At 35.6% G+C, this 16882-nt stretch overlaps 1 protein-coding gene across 2 annotated transcripts; it reads right to left on the reverse strand.

Moving 5' to 3' along the window:
• Positions 1–799: 799 nt before the first annotated feature.
• Positions 800–16201, reverse strand: LOC114719903 (probable polyribonucleotide nucleotidyltransferase 1, chloroplastic). 2 transcript variants are annotated; one of them, XM_028905473.1, is made up of 25 exons: positions 15797–16201; positions 15160–15228; positions 14546–14652; positions 14396–14438; positions 13589–13672; positions 12964–13028; positions 11917–12073; positions 11709–11765; positions 10777–10890; positions 10003–10269; positions 9079–9150; positions 8378–8491; positions 7702–7794; positions 6904–7082; positions 5970–6153; positions 5747–5794; positions 5457–5529; positions 4613–4686; positions 4364–4471; positions 4177–4271; positions 3550–3613; positions 2925–2978; positions 2782–2823; positions 1949–2402; positions 800–1148 (listed from the first exon to the last, which is right to left on the reverse strand). In XM_028905473.1, exons 1-24 carry the CDS (start codon positions 16082–16084, stop codon positions 2070–2072), a joined length of 2784 nt encoding a protein of 927 aa, XP_028761306.1. In that variant the 5' UTR covers positions 16085–16201; the 3' UTR covers positions 800–1148; positions 1949–2069. The 2 variants fall into 2 exon arrangements, with proteins under 2 accessions (XP_028761306.1, XP_028761305.1); XM_028905472.1 differs by having other exon boundaries at positions 800–1191.
• Positions 16202–16882: the final 681 nt, after the last annotated feature.

Here is a 16882-nt window from a genome sequence, read left to right on the forward strand (position 1 = left end):
AACCATAAAATTAATTTAATAATTAAGTTGAAAAAAAATGGCTGAGATTTCTTAAATAGAAAAAAAAAATTACGGTTAAACAATTTGAATTATAGTAAAAGCTACCACTATTTTATTAAAATGCCCTTAACTTGAATATTCATTTTCACATTAGTGAATTAATGAATTGAAAAAAAAATGTTTCAATGAAACTTTGAGTGACAGATATTTTCAACAACCAAAAAATCACAGAGATTCTAAATTCATAATTTTTGTGTATATAAGAGGACAATATAAAAGTAATCTTAACTCTGAGCGTTTTATAGAGTTTAAAGTTTAAGTCCTATTGCCGATATTTTTATTAATATTGAATTGAATTTTCTCGGCTAAAAACATGTTAGTGGGGAAGAAAAACTTGAAATTTCGGAGATTTTGGACTCTAGAGCAGCTAATGATTATCGTACCTATTTGTATATTACCCACAATCTCAGGCTTGAAAGTTGAAACATATAGTGTATTTCTAATAGAAAATAAAAATAAAAACCAAACTTATTTATCATATGCTTTTATTATATTTATTATATTTTGAGGCCATGGCATATTAGAAATGCATCTTTAGCGATGTAAAAATAAATTGCATGATAACCATCTTTACATTAATAATCCAGCTTCCCACAAAAAGTTGCCAGCAGTTTTGTAACTGTTCAGGTCACAATTGAGCATGATTTGTATTGGCATGAACAAATAACAGGGCATAACAAGCTGAATTAAATTTGATCTAAAGAAGGCTGAAAATAATGCGAGGAAAACACCCAAGACCTTTTGCGCTATAAACATACAAGACCTTTCCTAAAAGGAGCAATTACAGAAGACTGTTGTACAGAACAATTACGAGGGGCTAAACTATAAATAAACTGAAGAAATAAAAATATCATAAGTGGGATTCAACGGACAAAATTCTCATGCAGCGTATAATAATCACACGCTCACAGATTAGTGATATTCATCGTTTTTTGGTACACAAAAGTAGCTTCGGAAATTAGTGCTTTGTTTTTTCCTGCTTACGCAGGTTTATCTGCCAAGTCCTACGGAGAGATCTCATAGGAACGAAGCTTTCGTGTTCGTGCTCAGGTGACCAGGGTGCGTCAATGAAAACTTTCCCGAGAGACCTGTAGATTTTGCTCCATCAGCAGGCAAGTAGACATTTTGATACTGGAAAACAAGCCAACAGACAGTGAATAAAGGATACAAAAAATGTTCACCAGGAAGGTAAACCAGCAGGAGGAATAAAGACTGAAGAGTACCAAAAGGCCTTTACGAAATAATAAAGAAGGAACTTCACAAGTACCAGAAGAATCAATAGAAAACAGTCATCATCAATTTTATCATTATTGTCTCACCGTGAAAAGAGATCGGAAATGCAATGTCTGCCTAAACACAAGGTTTCCAAGGTATCTCATTTCTTTTTCGGTGGCCAAATCCTTTATTGGAGACATATATACAGCTCTAAAACAATGGAACAAACAACTGAATTCAGTTCAGTCAGACGCTTCCCACGACAACTACTACTTGGGGAAGACTGATTTCTGTTATGGCAGGAAAAAGTAAGAACTCGAAAGTTTGATTAGATCAGATATTCATAATCATTGCTGGTTAGTGATTGCTTCTTATGTTAAATATAAACTTCATTCAAGTGGGAACCAGGTAAAGGAATTATGATTGTAAATAATTTCATTTCTGTGGATGCTAAATTGCAAGTTCAATGAGTTTTATTCAACTGCTAACCGGCAGAAGAAATTATTGTTCTTAATAATCTCATTTCTATGGCTGCTAAATAACAAGTCATTTAACAGGGATAGCAGTTGTTTTTTCCCAGTTAAAATGTGTTGTCCTATCAAAATTTATATTGATTATCCGCTGATTTTTATAACAATACAATATAGCCAGACAATGATAGGTTTACTCATACCGTTCATCAGTCAGTATGTAAGCAAGTCCAATCTCATCCTGCCTGTGCAAACGGAACCAACAAGTCGTTCTCATAAACTCCCCTGTCCTGTGTTCACCTTGAAAATAGACAGGCTGCCTATTTATGCCTCTCCAACCAAGCTACTTTCATCTTTGCTAGAGACACTACCAACTTCTTTCTTGCTACTCTTTTTTGTCTTGTCTTTGCTAGCAGAAGGCTTATCCTGGGCAGGGTTAACCGACTTCCTTACAAACTTCTTAGATGGAAGTAGGGAGTCGTCCTCCGAACTCCTTTTCTGTGAAGCTGCAAGTTTGCGAGTGTCAGTCTTGTCTTTAGGCTGTTCAGTATTCTGCTCAGCAGATTTTCCAGCATCCTGCTTCACATTTTGATTATCAGGACCTGAGTCAGGAAGCAGTGCTCGATGGCTAAGGCGCAACTGTCCCTTATCATTTTTCTGCAGTGCATGCCCACAAGCGTGAGAGAATATATAACAGGCAGTGGGGTAAACCGAATCTCATGAATGCGAGGAACAAAAACATACCCAAAATCTTACAAGGCAAAAATATCGATATTTTGAAAAGAAATGTTAAGCCCTATAACGTATAAGTTTATTGAAAATGGAAATCCATTATGCTTTAATTATGTTTCTGAAAGTCAGCCGCGATTCAGAAAGTGCATCTAACTCAGAAAATAACCAGCACAGGGACTAAACATCAAATGGGAGTTTTAGGCTAGTATGCACACCGATACCAAATCACCATCCATGTTCAGACCAAAAAAAAGGGTTAAGGCCGCTACAGGATTTAAAAACTTCAAATTGTAAATTAACATACCTCTATAAGCTTGACATCGAGACGATCTCCCACTTTAAAAGCCTAGGGAAATCAATTCAAGTATTTTGTCACCATTTTTTGCATAGAGTGACTAAACTTCTTTCCAAGGAAAAACTAGAAATTAAGAAGAGAAAAAAACTTACATCTTCCGCTTTGGCTAGCCAACCCGAACTCAATTCACTGATATGGCATAATCCCTACATAAAAATCAAAGCAAAATATTCAAATATTAATTGTCTTGAAGAATCCAAAAAAGTAAGTTGGTTATTTGTGATTAATATGTAGTGTGAAACTTTTCCAAAACAACCCTATTATTAAATGATTAAATTTAATATATAGATATAGAAGTGCCCAAATAAATAGGGGTATCATGAGAAAGAAAAATTTAATATAGGAGACGAGAGGGAGTGAGATGTTATACTTGGGACCAAATCAAAACCCTCAAATAGACCTTATATTTAAGACCGGAAGGAGTATGAAGTTTGGAATTTCTAGCATTTTATATGGAGGCACCATTAGCTGATTTCAAATTTTAGAATTTTTTTGAAGAAAGTAAAACAAAAAATATGACACATTCAATATGATCCTCATATTTCATATGAACTGTTTGTTCCACTAAAAACATTGAAAATAGCTAGGACCTCTCAAATATGAACAGGAGATGAATTTCAGAAGGAAAACCATATGTTCTAAGAAAATGCAATTGTATCAATTGTCAGTTCCCTGCTGTCATAATGCTGATTTTGGAAACTTGGTTGAAACAAGTACCTCGCGACCAGGTGCTATCTCTACAAAAACTCCATATGGAGTTATAGACTTGATTTCACAGTTCCTGAAATATACGAAGTATTATAATCTCTACCCAAAGCTTACTTGCATGAAAAAAGTAAGACGTCCTTGTAAAGAAAAACAATAGAACAAGAAGGAAAAGGAAAATACATCTTCATAAACAAAATTTGAAGAAAAAAACATAAGACAGCAATAAATTCATCAAAGCCCTCAAAAACTTTATCCACAGGGAACATTCTACTGCTACTAATCATAACCAAAGCACTAGAAGGTCAGACGAACAGATCTTCCCCAACGCATCGTCTTCAATTGAGAGGGGGAAAAAAATACTTAATGATGAATAAGGATTAACGACACTACCCCTACCTATTAAATGGTTCTGATGCCCTCAAGCAACCATAAATAACACAAATACAGCAACTAAGCCCCATAGATCAGATCCCTTGCAGATGATGAACTTTTAGGACTCCTGACTATTTTTAAGCAGGTCTTTTTCTTCTTCAGAAATTTACTTATGTATATCAAAGAAAGTTGCTTTAGCTTTGTAAATCTCCGTTTAGTCCAAGTAAGAAACAGACAGAAATAAGAAGAAAAACGAGATGATACCTATATATATCACCAACAGTAGGAACCATTGTCAAATTACTAATAATAGCCTTAGACCTCTCCAAACTTGACAAATCTTTTGCAGTAATTTTGACCTGCCAAAGCCGAATAAGGTGCTCATTGCAGTAGAAATACTTAAGTCTATCAATTATGTGGAAGCATGGGTATAAGCTGATCTTGTTCTTACAGTGCCATCATCTTCTGTATCGATAGCCTCTATTCCAGATTCTTCAATGATGCTCTTGACCTTTTTCCCACCAGTACCAATTATAAGATTTATCTTGTCAGGCTTGACCTATGAAAAATATGAATGTGAGAAAGAGAAAATGCTGTAGATCATAATTTTTGGATTGGATCATAAAATGGACAAGTGACAAACACACAACATAGAAACTAAAAGGGGAATTTTATTTTTGGGGGAGAGGAGGGGACAGACCTTCATAACATGAATGAGAGGTGCAAACTTTGAGAGACTTTTTGCCGGAGGAGGTGAGCATTTCATCATTTCTCCTGGATTAGGAAACAGGAAAAAGAAGACACCGAAATCAGTTATTTAAGAACTCAAAAGTACAAAAATGAATTCTTGACTTGTAAATAAGTTATGTTTAAAGCTGAATACTCGTGCATTTAGTTCAATCACAAGTTATATCACATCCAGTCCTATCTCTTAAAGAAATACAAGGGAACAATGATTCTCCCATATTGTTTAGAATCATTCAGAGTATAAATTGCATATCAATTTAAGATTTTTTTTAAAAAATATATTATGCTTGAACATTTTATAAATAGATTTCCAAATGCTATTTTTTTTTGTGCCATCAAAATCAAAATGCTTAGAAAATAGAAATTTTCACACACCAAACACCACCTTCAAGACAATAGCTTCAACCAGAAGAAAAATTGTCTCAGCGATGAATTTCAGTTTCATGTCCATAACATTCCAGTCAGATATGATTCTTCAAACTCGATCTTAATTTATGACTGATTTAAGGAATGAAAATGAACAAATGTACTTTTTGCTAAATATTTGAACTTAGTGTGTCCTGTAGACCCTATACGATATTATTTTCATTTTGTTTATTTTCACATCTTGTCTAAGCCACTGAAGAAGAAAAGTAGTAGAAGCATTTGCAAGACGCACTTGAAGGGGTGATGACTCATGATAGATTGTGCATTACCCAAAATGCTCTGGAGCCAATGGATCAAGAATTCTAACAGTTTATAAACTAGAGAAGGTAAAAACATTTTGAGTCATATGGTCTCATCCAATCAAATTTTACCAAGAATATGCTTTCGGCCATCCCTGGCTCGCAGGAGCGCTTCCTTCATGATGGGCAAAGTAATTCCTCCTACCTATAAGTTGTCAATTGTTAGTTAATGGTATTCTACATGAAACATCTCATAAAAGTCAAACACAACTATTATTTGGAAAGGGAACGTGATTACAAATGACTGGAAGAAAAGAAACACTATCCTCAGGGGTGAGAAGAAGGCGTGTACTTGAAACCAAAATAAACGGCTAGAAAATAAATGAGATTATGAAGAAATTAGTGTTGAAATGTTGACCTACCTTGATGTCCATCTGAAATGCAGTTATGCCATCTTCATTTCCAGCAACCTGCATTACAAAATTAGTCAAAAATTATCCATAGCATCATCATAACAATATCATCTTGATGCACGTGATAAATATAACAGAAAAAATCCAACTGAGCACTCAATAGTATTTAATCGTTTAATTAGAAAACATGAGAGAAAATAGGTATTGTGATTCTAATTCCAGAATATGAAACCTTAAAATCCATATCTCCAGATGCATCTTCAGATCCAGTAATGTCAGAAAGAATAAGTGGTGTTCCATCCCCTCCAAATTCCCTGGTGTCCAGTACCATACCCATGGCAATTCCAGCAATAGAGCACTTAACTGGAACCCCGGCATCTTGCAATGCTAAGCAACCTCCACAGACAGATGCCATGCTGCATCAAGATTGAAATTTTGGCATTTATTGTGGGAAACCTCAGAAACCGAATATAATAGATCACGTCTAAAAGCAGAGTCTTCTGAGGAAAAGAGTACAGCAGAAATATGAAGTGCCAAGATAAAGAACGCTAAATGTAATGATCCACATGATTATAGATAGAACTATTCTAAATAGGCATGTGGGTGACATTATAGTCGCATGGAAGAAATAAAATAGTTGAAGAGAGTTCCTTATAGTGAAATTTAAATTAAGGAAATCAAATAAATCAGACATTTCTTACAAGTGAAAGCTGCAAAACGTAAACAAGATATCCTAATTTCCAAAAGCAAGTACCCTATAGAGTTCTCCAAAGAAGCATGAATGCCTGTTGAAATTTTGTGCAACACCAGCAGATCAGAAACCGCAGTTTTAAAACGTCAAGGAATGTGTTCCAGTTAACAATACGTATGGTTGGCTAGCCTATGCACCTTCCAATGGGAAACAGCTTATTTTTAGCGGAAAATGAGCTCAGGAGTGTGAAGACTTTTCCTAATGAAACTTGGTATAAAGCATGTTGAGGAACACCATTAATTTATTAAAGAAAAGATAGAAGATGGGGTAATAAGTATGATATATGCCTGCCTAGAAACAAAGAATAAAGTGAAAAGATGATTTAAGCCTCTTTTACATCCTCAAGTTAGCATCGAAGGAAATTTTGAAAAACATAAAGTAACTTTTGGCTGAACATGAGACTTAAAAATTATACCTTGAAGAGCCATTGCTCTCAATGATAGTACTCTCAACACGTACGGTATAAGGAAAGTCAGCTTCAGAAGGCAAAATTGGTTCTAGAGCTCTCTCTGCCAGCATCCCATGACCAATTTCTCTTCTACTTGGTGCACCAATCCGACCAACCTCTCCAACACATGAAGGAGGAAATGAATACTGCAAATATATAGTTAGTGAGTCCGAAGGATGCTGAATTTTTGAGAAATGAATAAGAACTTGCATGTCAAACCAGGAAAGTTCCTTTCATATTAAAAATAGGAGTAAATTCACACCTAACAAGAAATTTAAAGAAAATAGTGAGCCTAAAAGCTAAAAATTAATATGTGGTCCAATCATTCTGTTCTCTTCTCTTTTGATGAAAAGATCAATCCCTCTTGCATACTAAACAGTAAAACTCTGAACAACATATCAATAGGTTGGCATTAGATAAGCAAGGTAAATGCCACAATATGTTGTGTGATGCTATTCCTTTTTGACAACCATGAACCATCAGCCATCGACTAGTCTCATCAAGGAGATTACACCATTCTATTTCTACATAATCACACAATTACTACTTAATATTTATCTGTGAATTTCATAAGCTACGATAAAATGAATTAAACCTTTTTGACTTAAGCCTGAGCAGCACACTAATGAGATAGCATATAATTCACAACAATCATTTGAAATTTAAATTTTCATTTCTTTTTGGACATTAACAATAATATCTAGTCTGTGGATTAGATTACTCGAAATTTAACAAAATATGAAAGTAATAAATTTCCAAAGAGACCTGAAGATAGAACCTCTTGAATTCATCAACACCTATGAGATTGTCTACTCTTTGTGCCATTTGCTTATCTCCGAGTGTGACCACTGCAAGTGACTACCAAACAGATAAAATGGAACAAGTCAGAGAATGTAGTCAGAAATATGGGGCAACAATTCACCCCTTTCAAGTAGAAGCATCTTGCAAAAACTGCGTCGGAACAAAATGACCAGTCTTTTAAAGAGCATTTTGGAGAAGCAAAGCTCCTCTGAGCTGGCTACTTTTAAGGAAACAGAAATTTGGGACAGCAGCTTAACAAAGATGGATTTATAGAGTTCTTGGATCAGCAGGTGCTTTATGCAAAACGGTAGCAGCATTAACAGATGGCATTCTAAGGAGGCAGGAAAAGGATTGGATCCTAACATCTGTCATAGCCTAATGCAATATGAGTTGGTTGGTTTATGGATCATGTCCAAGTAGCATAAGCTGGATTGTTTTATTGGAGAGAAATAAGAGGATCTCCAAGGGCGAAAATGATGCTTTGACAGGAAAACAGGAGCATATATCTCTCTATTGTATGCAAGTCTTCCAGTTTTTCCCACTGATGCTCAACTCATGGATTCTTTTAGGGGATCTTTTTGATGAACATGAAAAGTTATTGTCGAGCTCCTTTGTATGAACAAGAGTAGCTGATTCAAACCTGAGTTTCTCCTCTTGTAAAAAGAGCACTTCCATGTGCTCTAGGAAGTAAGCCACATCTTGAATTCACTGGCCGTATTTCATTCGGTGCTCGCCCATCACTCCTTTTACCCCCCTATCACATGCATAGATAAGAAATTAATAAACACGTACACATTCTATTTAAGTGACTCACAAAATACTAAGCTATCAAGTAGTGTGGCAATACACATAACTGTAGCCAGTGTTCCCAAACTCTCAAGCACAAATTAAACAAACACCACTTGAAGCCATTGCATGAAGAGCTAACTCTCAGTCGTGCTTGCCCTACTGAGATGATTCCCTTAAACACTTTGTTATTAAAAAAAATACTAGAAAAAAGTGATTCAATTGCACAGGCCCCATAACACTCTTTTTCCTGATATTTGTATCATGTGTTCAAAAATTTCTTCAACAGATAACAATCTATTTTTTGCATTGTGAGTTAGCTTGACACCTTTGGAGCTAGCTGTTTGGCCTTTTGAAGATCGATGGGTCTGTCCAGATTTGAGAATCATAATTCTCATTTATACAGACTTGAGTATAAGAAGGATAAGAAGGTGTTTTGATATTGTGCTCCATTCGATGGACTGCAGTGCATTTGATCGAAGCATAATTCCATACTTTCAGTAACAAGTTTCTTCTTAAATAATTTTATGGAACAGCATGCGTAGAAACTTATACCTCCACAATACGTCTGCGTAGAAACTTGGATGTAACTTCTTTAAATACCAGCTTCACATCGACCTCAGCAAACTGAAGGAAGACAGTACCAGCCATATTAGAAACAATGACAAAATATGTGATGTTGATTGCAATGACGTTATAACTGAGCAAAGACGTTATATTGTTTAGTAGAATGATGGCCCATACGTAGGCATAATAAAACTTAGACAACAATTCAAACATCCAGCAGCTGTAATTATAGTGTTGTTAACACTTGCCCAGAACTTAATAAAATCAATATATAAATACCTTGAAATTGATCCCTAAGTCAATTACAATGAGATCATAATAATAAAAAATTAAGTAAAACTAGACCTCCTTACTCTTCCCGCACCATTCAAATTCTGTGGAATATTAACATCAGGCTCTGTAGATGGATGGTAGGAAGAATGAATCCGACTCTGACTCAGCTCTCTCATTATTAACAATTTAACATAAAAACAGAGAAGTCTATCCCATATTATGTTGTCAATCTAGAACAAATAAAAACAGAAACACAATCTGAAATGGTTGACCTAAAATAAAGGAGAACGAATAGAAAACAAAGAGAAAAATAAAAAATGAAGAAAGCCCAAAGCCATTGATTTAGGAAGCACTCACAAAGAAAATTGTAATAAAGCCCCCCGGGGCCGTGAATACCATAATAGGCATTCACTTGACGAGGCCATGAAGAACAAAGCAGGGAAGTCAGAAACATATAATTGCCACACGAGATGAAAAGGCAGCGAGAAACCATTAAAAATGGGTACACTACCATTTCAAGAAATCCACCAAAAAAACAGCAAAAACATCACGAGTCCAAAACCTTTACCTCATTATCATCAAAACATCATTTATTGTATCACATAATCATCAATAAACAATGCATAGAATGAGACTTACTAATGGATGTGGTTTGCGTGAAGTTGGCTTTATATGAACATCACCTTCATCTACTTCACCATCAACTATTACTTCCTCATCATCATCCTCATCCTCAAGAATGTCTGCAACAGTTTCAGCATTACTCTTGGGCGTTGCATCCTTAGTGACAATCCCTTTCTCTGTGAGTATATTCAGAACTTTCTCTTCCAAAGATAAAAGGGCTTTCCTTCTTGGTATTTTATTTTTAATTTGGAGAGCTTTTACCAACTCAGCGCCAGCAATTTCCTGCACATTAACACTCATTTCCATTCTGATCATCATCTTTAAAGGAAAAAAACGTAAAGCTATGACTTTAAGTATCTCCCTCTAAATCAATTGATACAGGACCATATGATACACTGCTACCCCAATCGCCCAGACTTCAGAAGGAGAAAATGTGAAGAAATAAAGTTGGCAGTATTTGCAAACACAGTTATGACTTTGATCCTTGAGAGAAAAATTTAATGCCTATTGGTAGGGGCCTAGATTGAGGATACCAAGTGAGAGACAAGAGTTAAAATTTCAGAGCTGTCAAAGCAGATGAGCAGGTTTCGAAATCTTCATTTTTCTTTTCTTTTCTTTTCTTTTTTTTTATTTTAGCTGTCTACATGTTATTTCCACATATATGGATGTGTGCCATATCAAAAACTGCACAATCTAACAAGTAAACTCCATCAATAGAGTTAATACTTAATAGAGAGACTATTTCATACTTTTCCAGAGCCAAAAAAAGTAGGAAGGCAAAGAGCATACTTCGACATGTTTATAGAGCTCAGGAGGAGGTAATTTGATGGCATCAAACATTTTTGGTTTCCCACACTTGTTGACCAAAGCTTCTACCTCATTACAGATTGCCCGTACAGCGTCCTGATTTTAGACAATAAGCAAGTGATTGTGCTTCAGAAATTAAGTATATGGCTGTTTCGACCTCAGAAGAATTAGCCTCAAAGAAACAATTGGATACAATATTCACAGCAGAGTAATTAATGTTTCAAAAGGCTTTAATTAGTTTACAGACATTTTAATACACAGCATATTACGATGAGACAGTATCTTGTATACAATCCCTATCAGCTGACATTTCAATATGTAACAGGGAAAAGTACAGAACAGCAACAATCAAGGGACAAAATAATGACAGAAACATGGATTTAAAAGAAGGGTTTTCCACAATCCAAATGTTTTGAAAACAACGACATAAAAATGAAAAATTAACATCGCATCATTTGTACTGATCACTTTTTTACTTGAAGCTGAATGCACACGTCTTCAGGTTGCTCTCTCACTTGTCCAAACATAAAACGATTTTTATCAAAATAATAATGATAAAAATAATAACAATAATAATAGATCCTTTTCAAGGCCAGATAAATGTCTGCCTTTTGTATATCTTGTGAAGGATACAAACTCAACTGAAATAGTTGAGGGGGTGAAATGATAGAGAGTACAACCACCAAGTCATCGCTTTTACTCACCCAGGAATCCTTTCTTCTTTTAGTTATCCGCCCTATTAATGTCTATAGATATTAGAAAATCCCCCAAATATCCATACATGCATACATCTCCCATGAAGTAGGACCAAAATCATTTTAAACGCTCCATCTTTAGGGAGAGGGATGAAAAGAAAAGCCATCAAATATATTAATGATTGCAAGCTTTTCTACATACTGAGATAAGTTAACAACCTGACCAACTTCAACAGCTTTAAGTAACTTCTCTTCTGGAAGAAAATTGCTATAGCCCTGCAATAAAAAATTATGGCAGTCAAGCCAGTATGAAAGGACAAATACAGAATATTTAAGATGATTTGTGTATGCCAGCTTATGTTATATTGGCATACTCCAAAATCATGACAAGTTATCACCTACAAAAATAAATAGGATAATAGCTTACCTCTATCATCAGTATTGCACTATCCGTGCCAGCTAGTAACAAGTCCAACTCAGACTTCTCCATCTCCTCAGTTGTAGGGTTTATTATATACTTATCACCAACAAGACCAATTCGAACTCCAGTAACAGCTTTTGATGTTGGCAGTTCTGAAAGTGCACTGTAATAAATTAATGATTAGGATCCATTAGAGAGAAAACGTCCATGCGCATGATAGATATGGATAGCATCACATACATGGACTAAATGCCTCAAAAGTTGGCTGCAAACGAAAGTGAAAGATAAACATTTGGTTGAGGGCCAAAAATTATAATACGCTATTAATATAAAAAATTTAATCTTTTTATAATTACATTTGATTAATTCACTAATACTATCCTCTATTTTTCATCAATACAGAAATGAATTAGAATTTAAATAAGTAATGTGCCAAAAAGCACTCAAAAAGTTTAGCATTATCGTCAAAGGCAACTGTTGCCCAACTGAAAACAATATATTGACATTCAAACCTAGTTATATGCTACTCAACTATTGTACAATTGTCAAATAAATATCAAAAGCCTGCATTAATTAACAATAAATCAAAATATGGAAAAATATTGGGCTGATAGCATTTGCAATAGAAGAGAGATAATTAATTGCATAAAGGCTAACAAGTTTTTAAAAAAAATATGAATAAAACTATATCATGATAGGCAAATAAAAAGAGAGAGAGCAGGAAAAAAGAAGTAAAAAGAGAAACAAATGAAGCGAAGGAAAAATAGGGGGAGAATATATAATTGTATTTCAATAAATTTTCATGAGCCAGCAGGAATTCTCCTTTTCTTCAACCATAGTAGTCAACTCTCTTTGCTAGAAAATATCTGGCTGGGGCTAATAGGCAAAATTTTCTCCATTCCCATTTTTTCTTGGAATATTCTTAATCTAATGTATCCCTAGTACTCTTTATTAGCTCTTTGATTTAGGTAATTAATCATGGGGATATGCCCTCGATCACTCACTAGCTGACTCCCGCAGGGATTACAGAAAATATAAAAATGACCAACTTACACTGCTATACCAGCTGCAGTGACAGCCAGAGAATCAGGCGAGTGCAATCCATCATAGCTTAAAACCTAAAACCATAAATTGACAATTAAAGTTAGAAAGTGGAAATGTGAAAACATGCTTGGCAGTGGCAAAGTCATTAAGTCTGCTCTTGTAGTTCTTTTCACCTTTTATTTCAACAGGACTGGAAACAATAGGCTGCTTCGATTATTTGAGAAGGGCATGCAGAACATGCAGTCCTAATTTGTGATGACCTACCTAGGGGAAAGTAACTGCTATGAAGAAAATTAGAGGTCCCAAAAGAGCATATGAGTGGACTTACATACTAGCAATCCCCATGATTCTCTTAAACAACCTGTCTTTTTCCTTTCTTTTTTTTTTCTTTTTTTAATTTTCATCATGTTTATATCTGATGGTTTAAACAGAGTTAAAAGACAATTTTTTATGACAAAGATTGTATAGACACTCAGACTGAAATGCAATACAGCAAATCATAACTTATGAAACCTCTACATGCGAGTGAGATAAAGCAGAATTTGGCAAATTGAATTGCCTATGAGGGGAAAAAAACGGCAGAAGTAGACACGTAAACAATGAAATTCAAGGAGAAAATTTACAAGGACCATACCCAAGACAATATTTGTGTTTCATGGTAGAAGCCTTTTAGCATAGTGGGACGCAGAGGCCTATCAATCAATCTACAAATAAGAACCTGCAAGCAGCATCAATGGGCTTTTAATATGATCATTGATTCCTCTCAAACAAAAGGAGTGAGAATCTCCAGCCAGGTTTTCGTACTGTGCAAAAGGACTTCATCACAAAGAAATACAATCCATAATAAGAGTGCCTTTCCTTTTCTGTTTTAATTTGTGACAGGGCTGGACAAGAGTCCAAATGAGGGCAAGGAAATAAATGTGTATAAAGAGGAGGACAGGAAATCCTTTGAAACAGAGAAGGAACAACAAAACAAGAACAAGGACAAAGAAGCTTAGCAGTTCAATAAGCAGCTTTCCAGTATTCTATACGCATGCATCCAGCATGATGGCATTTGATACATCAGTAACCAATGGGAAGCCTCCATTGTGCTGAGCATCATTTTCTATGCCAAACAATGCATAAGCATCTCACAACCCACTATGTTTAGCTTTGTGAAGTTTCTTAAAATATCTTTTGTATCCTTTCTTTGATGACTTTCAACCACCCTACCACACATGAGAACTTCTATATATTGGTATATTACAATATGACATCAAAGATATCTGATATTGTAAAATGGCCTACTCTAATGTGAGGAAAAACGAGCATAGACTTTAAAATAAGCCAGAGTAAATCTCAAAAGGGAGGAACAAATTATTAATAAGCAATTCGATGGATATGCTCAAGAATATTTGTTGACACAAAATAGTCTTATAAACGCCAAAGTGATAACTCGTACCTCGTGATCTTTTGTTTTCCCTTCCCGTTTGAAAAACCCTCCGCTGAGAAAATGGCAAACAAAGACCAAAAAGCAATTACTTCATCCCATATCCAACAGTAATATGGAACAAAAGAGATTAAAAAAAGTCAAAACATGTGGAAAGAATACCTTGTCCGACCAGCTGCTGAAAAACGCTCTTGATAATTTACAGAAAGAGGGAAAAAATCAGATGGCTCACTAGGAACGTCATCAATGCAAACAGATGTGTAAACAATCTACAATAAGAAAGACAATGGCGTGAATTTTTCAAACAAGCAAGTGTTGAGTTTATCATGAAAAATGTACTGTTTCCCTCAAATAAATTAAGTACTACCACCAGACATCAAAGAAGTGCAATTAAGACACATCATAAATCAATGTTGAATTTTGAGAGGTGCAACAGCAGCATCATGCCATCATCCTAGAAATTCTTATGCAGAGCCCCATTTCATCATGAAGAAAAAGATAGCAATCCACTCAACAATCAATCATGGCCACACACTAAAGTGCTAGAATGTGGGTCTTGATACTTGAGAAGCTATCTCTCAAAATCATCAATTTATCAATCCCCCAACCAAAGCTAGCAAGAATCAATCTATTTTAGTGGAGTGCACACGCTCTCCTGAACTATATGAATCATGGACAGTATCAATGCTTTTATTACATGCACAGTTTTGAACCACATAGCATTGTTCAGAAAACAAATTGATGAATTAATCAATAGAAGAAAGATGGGAACTTACGGTCTCTCCATCTGTAACTGTAACAGAGCCACTTGCCTGCCTTCCCATATGACCAGTCTCAACCAAAATCTACAAGATGTCCCAATAATAGATATATCAACGAATCTCAAATGCATTTCTTTTACACTATACAGAGATCTAAAATGGTGAGCTAGATATAGAAAATTCTTCCCTAGCACTTGTTATCGAGAATCTGTGAATGAGAAAAGAGCACATTGGAAACAGATAGACCATGCTATCACACTGTCAGGCGATTGTTTTAAGCCCATCATGCCCATTGTTATTCTTGGACCCCAATACGACACAAGCGAAATACGTCCCCCATCCTCGGGAAATGAGGCCATAAAGACTGAAAACAAAAGATGTATCCCTGCCGAGGATCCAATTCGGGAGCCATACCGGGGCATCAAATTTTATAGTAAAGACCAGCCAGTGGATAGGAAGTTTTCCCCGCCGTTGAAGTTTACAGAACTAGCAACGTTCAAAAACTATCCTACTTGCCCGAAAACCAAAAAAACACACACACTAGACGATTATAGACAAATATGAAATAGAATGTCGCAATTCAATTAAAAGTTCGGGATAGCACAGCCAAAAATGTCATTTTTTATTCAAAAAAAAAATGTCAGCAACGTACATGTCTATCACCAACAGGAATCTTCACAGAGAACGGTTGCGATGCAAACTGTGGGATATCACTAACAGAGGAATCTGAAACTTCGGGCTCCACCGAAGCCCTGATACTGAACCGACGACGGTTTTTTTCAGAGAATAAAAAAGACAAAGGACTGAACCCGTATTTTCTGGATATGGGATGACAGGAGGTACTAGGAAAGAGAAACCGGTTGTAAGGCTTGGAAGAGAAGAACTGAGAGGGTTGTGAAGAGTACAGGCCGCCATGGTGGATGCCGGGACATGCTAACATTTTCGTGGTTGTTTCTACTATTTATCTTTTGGCGGTCTGTTCAATTTCACCACTCCAATCACTGACTGGTGTGTAGCTGGTGAGTAGCGGGCGTGGGAGACAGCAGCATCGGAAGAGCCATTATCCAATTGTTCCGTTGAGACGCGCGATTTTCCTTTCTAATGTTTCCGCCTTTTTGCCGCGGTGGTTCATGGGCAATTTAAGGCCTCTGTAAGCCTACTAGTATGATAGTACCAAATGGGCTGAAGCCCATCTGATTACAACAAAAAAGGCGTAACAATCGAAAAAACTCGTACCGACTGGAAACTTTTCCGTATCTAGGGCTTTTTTGCCAGCCATGTCTGGGCTGTATACCCCCTCCTGCCCAACTGGCGATTAGTCATAACTCGGGAGGTAATTTAATATCTGGAAAAACAAAAGAAAAATCCTTAACGGTCGGAAGATTATAATTATCTACTGGAAAAAATTAGGAAATTTTCCAGATCTAGATTATGTTCCCCTCCTTTCGATATACAAATTTTTTTAAAAAAAATCTGAATTCTAATTTGAAAATCATTATAATTAAATAATCAGCCCAGCTGAATATAATTCAGAAAGTAAAATAACATCTGAAAAAACAAAATAAAAATCCTGTAACGTCAGAAAATTATAATTATCTGCTGGTGAAAATTAGGAAATTTTTTTAAATCTAGGTTATATGCCCCTCCTTTCCATTCCTCTGGCAGGAAAAAAAATCCTTTCCGTTTATATACAAAAATTTTTAAGAAAGAAAAACAATTCTGATTTGAAAACCATTAT

The sequence above is a fragment of the Neltuma alba genome, unplaced genomic scaffold (genome assembly GCF_004799145.2).
Source record: "Neltuma alba isolate B1F8T4 unplaced genomic scaffold, ASM479914v2 tig00011958_pilon, whole genome shotgun sequence".
In the NCBI taxonomy this organism is placed as follows: domain Eukaryota; kingdom Viridiplantae; phylum Streptophyta; class Magnoliopsida; order Fabales; family Fabaceae; genus Neltuma; species Neltuma alba.

Coding starts and splice junctions, on each gene's coding strand:
- LOC114719903 (XM_028905473.1), bottom strand. CDS start 16,084: ATGTTAGCATGTCCCGGCATCCACCATGGCGGCCTGTACTCTTCACAA. Junction 6,154..6,903: donor GAGAGCAATGGCTCTTCAAG/GTATAATTTTTA, acceptor ATCTTGATGCAG/CATGGCATCTGTCTGTGGAG. Junction 4,272..4,363: donor ATACAGAAGATGATGGCACT/GTAAGAACAAGA, acceptor CGGCTTTGGCAG/GTCAAAATTACTGCAAAAGA.